The sequence below is a fragment of the Eucalyptus grandis genome, chromosome 5 (assembly GCF_016545825.1).
Source record: "Eucalyptus grandis isolate ANBG69807.140 chromosome 5, ASM1654582v1, whole genome shotgun sequence".
Classification (NCBI taxonomy): domain Eukaryota; kingdom Viridiplantae; phylum Streptophyta; class Magnoliopsida; order Myrtales; family Myrtaceae; genus Eucalyptus; species Eucalyptus grandis.
In genome coordinates, this window is record NC_052616.1 from 50,218,639 (window position 1) to 50,230,699 (window position 12,061).

General features: G+C 41.9%; 1 protein-coding gene across 1 annotated transcript; it reads left to right on the plus strand.

Moving 5' to 3' along the window:
- Nucleotides 1-164: 164 nt before the first annotated feature.
- LOC120293992 (calmodulin-binding protein 60 B-like) lies at nucleotides 165-2,469 on the plus strand. Its single transcript, XM_039313833.1, has 2 exons — nucleotides 165-399; nucleotides 1,821-2,469. The coding sequence occupies exons 1-2, from the start codon at nucleotides 165-167 to the stop codon at nucleotides 2,438-2,440; spliced, it is 855 nt and encodes a 284-aa protein (XP_039169767.1). The 3' UTR covers nucleotides 2,441-2,469.
- The last annotated feature ends 9,592 nt before the right edge of the window (nucleotides 2,470-12,061 follow it).

Genomic DNA, 12,061 nt, shown 5'->3' on the forward strand with positions numbered 1-12,061 from the left:
TTCTTCAATGGAGTTTTTCTATTCGTCTTTCTCTGTGCTGTACTAATGTACTTACTTTGAGTACAACTTCATCCATTACTTGCTGAAAAAAGATATCACTACTTAAAGTCAGAGCGTGACCTTCAATAGTGGATATAATTACTTCCGCTAGTCCAGCTTGAACAATGTACCAAGTGCTTTTCTTCCAGGAACTTGGAGACACAATTGTGCAAAGGGCCAACTGGAATGATATTAGGGAGTTCAATGGTGAGACCTTTTCTGTTTCAATGCCGAAGAAAAGCTCAAGCTCTTTTCCATCTCAAGTTCTTGGAGGACAAACTGATAATCTCACTCCACGAATCTTTGCCTCTCCAGTTGGTCTGGAAGCTCCTCCGGCAAATGCAGTCTCCACTGCAGAAGGTACATGCTTTAAGACACAAAACTATCTCTCCCTTTAAGCACATGCAAAGACGTGGCCCGTGGAATCCACTTCGTTGTTGAGCTTTTATATGTTCCAGATCCTAATGATTTAGGTTCCACATAATATGAAGACGTTTCCTTGTCAATATACCCTTTGAATGAGCTTGCATCTAAGGAGATGTTACTAATTTTGCCCGGTCGTTGGCTCTGACCTGTAAGTAACATGTAGAGGATTCTCCTTTGTTAGTCAGGCTTGTCTTTAGAAGTGACCAAAAATGCTCAGAAATAGTATCTGCTGATGAAGAACAAACAAGAGAAGTAGGTTACTGCAGGTTACTACCAAAAGCTGTGATCTAATAGATTATCAGTACAAAAGCAAAAGGACAACAATGAAGAACTTCATTTTACCAGGGTTCAATTTAAGAGGTACAATTTCAATTTGGACAAGAAAGATCTAAGAGTTAAAGCATGAAAATGGCCTAAAAAGACATGCATTGCAGAGAATACTCAATATTCAATGCTAGTTATAGAGGAAAAAGTATATTCTGTAAGCCGTGATTGTTGCAAATGAGCCTCATTCATTTCACTTTATCCATTTGGCCACATATGTATGCGTGTGTGTATGAATATATGTATCTATGTGTTCTGTCCAAGCAATTAAAAAGCTACTAAACAATTAGTTGGTAAGATACTATGGTGATCGGAAGATCATATTAGACAAATAAAAGTTTGCTGGTTAAATCTATATAGCACTGAAAGATTGTGTTAAAAAATTTGGATGTGTGCGTAGAAGCATGGTTTTGGTATTAGTTATAGTTTTTGGTTAGTGACGTGTGCAAGTGTATGATATAATTTGTAGATGATGGATAAGGGACGAGATATGATAGTTCAAGGGATAAACACAAATTTTTATGGGACAATGATAGTTTCACTAGTTTATGAAAATAATTTTACAATAGTTGAATAAAGTGTTGGTGGAGGAGCTTCATAATATGGAGTATATTCTCATGCTCCTGTCACTCTATTACACCGATGAGTTACGGTCTTTTTATAGGCATTTCCACCGACAACCGCCTTAGAAGATTATGGACTTCTTTTGAATGCTGTCCTTTTCTTCTTTCTTCCTCTAGAGACTTCTATATTTGTGATTCTACATTTTCTTTGCCGCCTAAGCTAGTTTTTTCTTTTTAAGGATTTTTCTTAACTTTTCTAACTATTATCAATCTTAAAGTTTCTAGAAAGTTTTAGAGAAAATGGATCACAATTTCCAACATATTGCAAAGATCATTGGCAAGAAAAACTAGTAGGCTCTTTCACGATAGTCATTCTTACATCCTTTTGAGGGTACTTCAGAAGGCAAGCCACTGATCTTCCATTACTCACTGATTTATGCTTGCTCATTCTCTCTCCAATCTTGACAGGGTACAATGACAGTATTTCTACAAGATATCAGATGCAGCCACTGTGCGTCAATGCCAATATTCCTCTTCAGGTTGACGGCTCTTCATTCCCTCTTCAGAATCCATTAATCAGTTCCTCACACCAAACCCAGCTTCTGAGCTTTGGTCCATCACAGGCATCAGCATCTGGCTTTCATGCTGCGGGCCCATCGAGTCTTCCTCCTTGCAGGGGAGCTGAGGAGCTTTTCCTGGAGGAGGAAATTCGCATGAGAAGCCACGAGATGCTTGAGAACGAGGATATGCAGCATCTCCCCCGTACCTTCAACATGGGAGGCCATAACCAATCCTCATTCAATGCTACTGAGGATGGGTACCAATTCTCATCAGCATGCATGCCCAACCTATCTCAGAATTTCGGCTTCAAACAGAACAGGAGCCGCTCATTTGGCGAAGCTGATGTTGGGTGGCTAAAGATTAAGGCGGTAATGAGATGGGGCTTTTTTGTTAGGAAGAAGGCTGCGGAGAGACGGGCGCAACTCAGAGAGTTGGATGAAACGGAGACAAGGAATGAAGATGAAGCTGAGCTAGCTTTTATGTTTATATGTTCCTCTCCTAGCCTGCCTGATTCCTGTCAGTTCTAGTGTCAGTTGTATGTCAATCCGCACGTGTAGGTGTAGTAAGGTCCCGAACCTATAGATTTGGTTTTTGTGGGTAGACTGACGACTGCCTACACAGTAACTGTTTTTAAACTTCTTAAGTTTGTCGGTTTCGCCTGTATTTTTCACTTTCTCACGTAATGAAGCAAGACTTCTCGCGACATTGTTCAGGATTTGCATTGACATTGCTGTGAGGTCCTCTTTTGGTCTCTCGCCTTCTGTGGCTAGAGGTTTTGCACCAGATATATGGCAAGCCTCATAATAATGTAGCAGTAATAATGTCTCAGGTACGGCATGCAGATTGTCTGCAGCTTCATGATCGTCAGCATGATAGTGTGTAACTTGACGTTGAATGTGTATAAGCATTCTCAGAGCTCCAGCAGTCCCGTCTTTATGATCACAGTTTTTCGCCGCTGCTTATGCTTGTGAAGACAAATCGGATGTCACATCTTATGACAGATAGGATGGGATTTTTCAGAAAAAAAGTTGCGAATTCAAAGTTTCACCGAAGACATCCACTTAACTAGGAGTCGGCCGCATCATCTTGAACTCTTGAACTTTCTTTTTTCCTTCAATCGAATCCTATAACTTATTTGGTTTGTGTAATCTAGTGCAGGGTGGCGTACTTGATTGATAGGATCAAGTCTCTTCATTATTTGCCATTGAAAACCTTCTCCAGTCTTGCTGATGAGGCACGTTGTGACAACAATGCAAAGAAGAAACGGCACTAAATACCGTTAGCCCTTGAATTTTCAACCGAATATTGGATTAGGTCCTGATCATATTTTGGCCAAGTGATGGTCCTTGAATTTCTGTCGTTCATATTGGTTCTCAAGATTGAAATGCGTGTAGAAATGCTGGCATGAGCGCTGAGCATAGTGTCAGGGGAGGGAAGGTGGGAGGGAGAAAGAGAGAGAGAGAGCCAGCAAGGGTCGCTGTCTCTTTCCGAGCATTGTGTCAAAAGGGATGGCCCCTCGCCACTGTGCTTGGCAGGGGCCGCCCCTTCGCTGCAGTGCTCGATAAGGAGCGGCAACGAGCGACCATGGGGGGACAAGAGCTCGAAGCTCAAGCGTTTCATGGCTATGAATTTAGAGCTTAAGCGACAATGACGGCTGCAAAGTCGAACTTGAAGATGAAGTGACAGGAGGCATACGGGTGAGCTTGGAGCTTGAGCGTCCATGGCTGCAGGCTTACAGCTCATGCACGAGGAATCATGGGGGCGTGAGCTCGAAGTTCGAGCGTCCATAGCAGAGAGCTTGAAGCTGGAGTGACCATGGCGGCCACGACCTTAGTAACCATGCGGTTGTGATCTTAGACGACGACCGGTAGCTGATATGGATCCAAAAACTCCCCCTCCCCTCTCAATTTTGGTTTATCTACGTACAACCTGACGTGACATCTGTACGACAATTTTGACCAAAGCATAACACAACATCATACTCCGATGTTCATGTGAGCAACTGGATGGTCCATGCCAGCAAAAATCAACCAAGAAGAGAATGAGGACTGACGCCGGGACATTTCAAAGAGGCGATGGAATTTCTCAAACAAAAAGAAAGCAGGTAGACTGATGTGATTTTCTAAAGGAAGCACAAGGACCGCCGGTTATGTTAACCCAAAATTTAAGCACCCAATTCTCCCCGATTGAACATTCAGCAAAAAGTATATTTTCTTTGACTCTTCAAAGATGAAAAAAAGAAGATACAAAATGAACTGGTAAGCTGGGGCCTCAGTCGTACAGCCAAGGGTCCCATTGCCCACGTGAAAGTCCACTCTTGAAGTCCCAACCATCCATCGAGTGCCGGCCAATCTAATTCATTGTCTAAATAGTAAGGGGAAGAATGACTAAAAGATGGTGCAATCCCCAATGTGAATCTCCACAATCATTCTCTAATCCTCCTTGCGGGACGCGCATGTGCGCACACACACTGACATTAGCAACAACAAACAGTCAAGCCAGGATTACGTCTAATCGAGGATTCCATTTAGCTACTCCAATTTGTTAAGATTAGGCATACAAACACAATGAAATAAAGAGTAAATGTAGGAAAGAGAAATCAAGACATAAGGTTTTATTTGATTTTGTTGGGAATGACTGATCCCCATAATACGGATTCGACACTAAATCGAACCCCTAAATCAATGCGGAAGCGAAGCCCAAGAAATCACGCATCACCGATCGTAAAGCACACCACGGAGTTCGAGCGTACCTTGTTAGCCACATTAAACACCAATGCCGTCAAGGAGGAAGAGAATTTAGTCCCCGTTCGATCCGATGAAGGAAAAACGGTGCCTTGAACTTACTTGTTTTCCTTTTTGGAGGAAAAACGACAGAGAGAGGGAGCGGGAGAAGACGTACGTTTTGTTTTGTCAAACGTTGTTTTCTCTCTCTCTCTTCTCCCTTTTATACCTCCCCCTTTCCACGGGCCCTATTCCGTGGGCCGGGCCTTTTGGGCCCAATTTGGCGGATGGGCCTTAAGCCCATCTCATAAATCTATCATCTCCCACTCGCACATGGTGGTCCAAAACCAGCATGGGCGGACAGGCCCTACTCAGCCTCATTTGAGAAAAATCCATCATAGACTTTCTCTTAACATGGTGGGTCGAACATAATCCTCTTTACCTCTCTTCAACATTCATACCGGTGAATAATCCGTGCGACCAAAGATACTTTGAGAGCTCGTTGCCATACATCCGTTAGGAATACATAGCAGCTCATAATGGGCATCACTTCGAGTAGATTTAGTATGCGGTACCTAGATCGATCGATCACATTTTATCTCTCTTGATCTCTTTTAAACAATGATATATTTATTGTATTCACAATTATGATTATCACAAAGACATTCATAATTGGTTAACCGGTGAATACAAAACTACAATGTGATTCTCCAAAATCGATCTTCCTCTTTCCTTCAAACTCTCAATTTCAGTTCAACTTGCTTTTCTAGAAATGCCCCATTAGATCGAATCAAACTCATGACCATTGGCAACATCCTAAGATAGCAAACACTAAATAGAAATCTTGAGAATAAGTAAGAGTCGTGAGGGGACAAAAATTGAGGAACTCTTTTCCTCAAGAGTCTCACACGACATAAAAAGTTGAGATCAAACTTTTGCCACTCTTATTGGTCGTCTCATGCATACGTAGTATGAAATACGTATTACGGTATCAACTCCTTTCCCATGAAGCGTATGTCTACACCTTTCAATACCGTACAGATGATAGTTCAGACATACCCAATGTCTAACTTGAGTTCACGTATCTACTCCACTAAATTCATCGAACTCACATCTCGGCATCATAGACAGATAAAGTAAAATATGTGGGGTATTTTACTCTCGGACATAGTAAGGATTATGTCCTCATCTTAACACTCGTTAAGGCGACATACGTGTTTTAAGCTTGAGCTCGTTTATCACCTAGATAATAAGCTTAAAAACAGTCTCATCTCTATTTATCACACAAGTAAATAGAGGCGATTACCCGTGTGAGTGGGCTAATCTCATATCTGTCCGACATACTTTCCTAACTTAAAGTAATGCACTAAGCATTAAGATGCATAAAGATCAAACAAAGATTCATAGGCATTAATGATGAAAACACAAATTCATCAAATTGTGAACACTTAGGGAAATTACAATATTTAGTACATCAGTCTCTACGCAGTCCTATAGATTTCACATGGCCACAAAGCACATCTCTAGGTATTGGCTTTGTTATAGGATCTGCAACCATTCTATGCGTAGTATGTACTCTAAGTTCACATCCTTTCGTGCAACCATATCCTTGACAAAATTATACTTGGTATCTATATGTTTGGTCTTGCCATGATATTTGGATCTTTAGTGTACACTTTTTGCTTGATTATCATAGTTAACTAATAACAAATCTGCAGCACTTCCAATAACACCTAAATGATCCAATAATCTCTTAAGCCAAACATCTTCTTATACCGATGCGATAATGCCACGAACTCGGTTTCCATCGTGGACAAGGCTATACACTTTTGTTTCTTACTTTTTGCTCCAACATATGGTGCCATTATTCGGTAAGAGAACAAACCCAGAGGTAGATTTCCTTTTATTTAAATCTCCTCCCCAATCAATATCAAAATAGCCTTTAGAGTCGCAGATCCTTTCCATAATAACTCAGCGTATAATCGCAGTCCTCTTTAGATACCTTAGTATTCTTTTAACGGCTTTCCAATGTGCTTGATCTGGATTGGATTGGTAACTATTCATCATTCCAACTGCAAAGCATATGTCGGGTGTTGTACACATCATAGCATACATCAAGCTCCCAACAACACTAGTATAAGGAACATATTTTGTTTGTTCCTTCTCTTGTGGAGTCCTTGGACACGATCTATGGCTCAATCCTTCACCTTTTGCAATAGGAGTGTTTATGGGTTTACAATCCCATATCATTCATCTCAAAGTTGGAAGACAACTGTCTCTTGACAAAGATAACCAACTCCATATTGCTTCCGGCAATTAGTATATCATCAACATATAATGATATGATCACAAATTGATCCTTGGATCTTTTGATATATATACAATGATCCTCATCTATCATTGTAAGATCATATGCTATTATGGCATTATGAAAACGTATATATCATTGTCTTGACGATATTTTAAGGCCATATATCGACCCCCAAAGTCGACATACTTTTCTTCTTGGCCTTTCACTATGAAACTGACAGGTTGTTCCATATTTATTTATTCCTCTAATTCTCTATTGAGGAAAGCAGTCTTTACATCCATTTGATGTAACTCAAAATCCAGACTAGCCACTATTGCCAGAATTATGCGAATCGAGGTAAATCTCAATACAGGAGAAAATGTATCTTCCTGTTGATTATATCCCTTCGCCACAAGGTGAACCTTATGCCTTTCTATCGAGCCATCAGCCTTTCGTTTTATTTTGAGAACCCACTTGTTCCCAATGGCTTTGTGTCCTTTTGGAAGATCAACCAGTTCCCAGACTTGGTTTGATTTCATTGACTCAATTTCCTCTTTCATTGCATAAATCCATATTTCCTTATTAGGGCAATTTAGAGCCTCATTAATATTTCTTGGCTCATCCTCATCTAGTGGAGCAACCATAAAAGTTTCCCCTTCAATGTCAAAACGTCGACGGGGAATACTTTGGCGACTTGTTCACCGTATGGAAGATTGTACACTTAGCACATCATTCTCCATCATGCTCCCACTTGGATTAGGTAATGATGATGTCGTCACATTCAGGTGGTTGCAATTGAGAATGAATTGAATTCAATTCATCACATCTCATATTACTCCCACTTGGATGAACTCCACTAATATCATTATCTTGATCCAAGGTTTCAAATAGGAAGTAATTTTCCCCTATTTCGCCCCTCTAAGGAAATTCATCCACTAAGAATGTGACATCCCGTGATTCAAAATTCAGTTATTCTCCCACTTTCCTGCTCACCTATGAACACATACCCTTTCGAGTGTTCGGAGTATCTCATTAAAATACTCTACTTTTATCTGGGACTCAATTTCCCAAACTTGTGAGATGACATATGAGTATAGGTAGCATAACCCCATGGCTTAAGTAAACTTAAGTCCGGTTTCTACTTATCCATAACTTATATGGAGTGGAAATAACTAATTTGGAAGGCACCCAGTTAAGTATGAAGGCAACAGTTAGCAACGCATCACTCCAAAAAAAGTGATGAGTAAGTTAGCATGCGCCATCATGGACCTAACCTTTTCCAGTAGGATTCTGTTTCTTCTCTCCGCAACACCATTTTGTTGAGGAGTATATGGAATAGACAACTGTCTTTCTATTCTTTTTTTTTCATCACATAATTTTCTGAACTCATCGATAAATATTCTTGACCTCGATCGGATCTCAATACTTTTATTTTCTTGTCTAATTGATTCTCTACCAGGTTCATAAACTTTTGAAACAACTTATGTTTCAGATTTATGAGAAATCAAATAGACATATCCAAATCAAGTAGAATCATCTATAAAAGTGATGAAACAAACAGCCCCTTGCCTTCCTCTCATATTCATTGAACCACGTAGACATCAGAATAGATTAAATGCAGAGGAAATTCAGCTCTTTTACCTTTTCCAAATGGTTTCCTTGTCGTTTTCCCTTCTAGGCAATGCTTACATATAAGCAAATCGACTTTTTCAATATTGCCCAACAAGCCCTCTTTGGCTAGTCTTTTCATATGTTGTTGGCCCATATGACCAAGTCTAGCATGCCACCATATTCACATCATTATCATATAAAGTAGAAGACGTGAAATAAGGGAATAACATATTGACATCACCACGAGTCAACATTTAGTACAATAAAACCATCCAGAAAGTGACCAAAAATCATAGTAGTTTGTATCCAAATACAAATCTACATATCTATTATGGAAGTTCATACTAAAAACCAAGCTTAACCAATGCATCAAAACAGACACTTAAATTTCGACGAATCTCCGGAGCATATAGAACATCATGTAGGAACAAGTTGCGTCCACCACGCATGTTCAATTGGCAGGTGCCAATCCCTTTAATTTCAGCTCGAGCTGTTTCCCACATAGATCCACTTAGTTCCAGTTGGTATCGTCGGAATTCTACGAAGGATCCTTTATCCTTCGCTACATCATCTCGTTGCTCATGAATCTACAGTCCACAAAGGATTGGATTCAGCTAATAATGCGAACTTGACACATAATCAAAGTTCTCAAATGTACTAGAGGTGTATACTTTTTGGCTCACAACAATCGCAAGCATAGTGACATTCTTGTCACAATTGTAACACCTCACCCTTGACATTTTCTTTACTTGAGGACGTTTTCCTCTCTTGTGTTGGTTAACCCTTGATTTCTTGCAATAAGGACTTGATCCTTTGCATGCCCATATATTGAACGAATCAATACGCTTGCGCTTAGAGCTCAAAGCTCTTTCTAAGCTAGAACCAACATTGCCAATATTTATTTTCGGCTCAAATGCCGTTAGGCGGTCCTTTACTAGCTCAAGGTGGCGCACGGCACCCTCAAGATCTTCCATAATTTGGTCAAGAGCTTCTAGTGCTTCTTGCTTTTCCAGCACATATTGAATCTTCATATTCAATATTTCACAATTGTTGCCGTTCATATCAGCAATCACATTCTTAGTTGCTGAAACCATTGATCCAACACATCGAGACATACATGCACGAATAATTAATGCCTATCATTTATGCATCCCTATTTACATAGACCCATCATATTAATGAATAATCTCAAGTAAGGCTTCAGAATCAAAAAGGTCACTGTGTTTCCAATCATCCTCCAAAGTCCTAACTCAAAATTATTATTAATATAATTGTCTTATGCAAATACATTTTATGAAGTTACAAAACTTCTATTACTACCCACGACTAACTACCCACAAAGAACCAGAAAAGAATAGAAAGCAATATATAATAGAATATCGAATAAAATAACAACGCTTTCACATGATACAACTAACATATCGGTTGCTACATCAACAACAATCAAGTAGTAAACATTACATAATTAATCAAAGAAATAATTAGGGAAAGTCCCTTCTAATCTATCAGTCAAAACATCCGAGAAAACCGAAGGCACATTTGCCAACCATGGAAAAACTTTTGGAGAGCTCTTATGTCGCCACCAAGGCGCATTCGTTCTGCGCCATGTGGCGTTCAATCTAAGGGTTGAAGTTTTGGCCAACTCAATCCTATAGTATTCTCTTACAAAAGTTTCCACTAGACCCCTATAACCCGGGACCATGTTGACCTCCCATAGCCGATCTAACACTGCTTGCCATTCAGGTGGAAGAGTGTTCATCAAAGCCGGCACCTTCTCAAAGTCCGGCATAAGGTAACCATTCCAGATGATTTCTTGTATCATCTGATTGACCTTGACCATGTGCGATACTAAAGCACCATCAAGCCACCGATAATCAGCTAACTCTTTCATCAGCCTTTTCAGTCTAGCTCTTCCTTCATCCGTTGTTGGGATTGCGGGTATCCGTGCATAACGCATCATAGTTCCCGCAACAAATGCGTAACTAAAATGGATCACTTATAATCCATAATAAACAAAATGGAAAATACATAAATTTCCATGATTCATGCAACAAATGCAGAATAAAAATGGATTACCTACAACCCACACAGGCATAATGGAAAAAAGAAACAAATTCCTTTTTTTTTTTTTTTTCGGGTCAACGGTCAACGGTCAAAGTCAACGGTCAACGGTCGTCGGTCAACGGTGGTCAACGGTCAACGGTCGTCGGACGGACCGGACGGACCGGGCGGACCGGTCGGACCGGTCGGACCGGACAGACCGGTCGGGCCGGTACGGGCGAACCGTCCGCACGTGCCTCGCGCGCGTGCGCGGATGACGCCACGCGAGCGTCACCCGCACGTGCCGCGGCGCGCGTGCCGGGGCGTCGCGGTTCGGGTCGGGTCGCGTCGGTCGGGTTGCCGGCCGGTGACCGCCCGGCGCGACGTCGCCGGGCGATGACGTCATCGGTGACGTCATCCGGGCGGTTACCGACCGTTGGATGACGTCACGGTGACGTCATCACAGACGCAAGCACGCTGCCGGTCCGCGGACCGGGCGCGTGCCCGGGCTGTCGCCGGCGCGCACGTGCCGGTTCGTCACCGGCGCGTGTGGCGCACGCGCTGGCCATTGCCAGCGCTTCGGGCGCGTGGCGCCACGCGCGCGGCCGGCTTGTGGCCGCGCGTGTGGGCGCGTGCGGCGTCGTCCGGCGACGCACAACATGTCGCCGGACTCGTCTCGACGCCGCCTTTCTCCCAGTACTTTCAGAATTTGTTTTTGACATTCGAAAACTCATGAAAATGGCCGAAGAAGTCTCGGGTGTCGGGATTTTCGCCCGGTTCCGTACGGCCGAAAGTTTCTTCGCAAAAACTCAATCAAAAACATCAAAAACAGATCGGGAAAACGTGAACTAGGGCTCGATACCAATGTTGGGAATGACTGATCCCCATAATACGGATTCGACACTAAATCGAACCCCTAAATCAATGCGGAAGCGAAGCCCGGGAAATCACGCATCACCGATCGTAAAGCACACCACGGATTCGAGCGTACCTTGTTAGCCACAGATTAAACACCAATGCCGAAGAAGAGGAAGAAATTCTAGCCCCGTTCGATCCGATGACGCCTTGAAGGGGAGAAAACAGTGCCTTGAACTTACTGTTCCTTTTTGGAGGAAGAGAGAACGCGCGGGAGAAGACGTACGTTTAATTGTCAAACGTTGTTTTCTCTCTCTCTCTCTCCTCCCTTTTATACCTCTCCCCCTCCACGGGCCCTATTCCCGTGGGCCGGGCCCTTTGGGCCCAATTTGAGCGGATGGGCCAACTCAGGCCCATCTCATAAATCTATCAGATTTATCATTAAACAAGGGTTACATCCAATCAATAATTTCATTATAATCAGCACCTCACACCTTTCTATTACAACTATTAATTACAAGAGAAAAGGCATACATATATAGATGGCACAAAAAAATCTCAAAGGCCAAAGTGTCTACCCATTGATGGGAAGTATGAATCACGTCCAACACCTTTCAGGTACACAAATA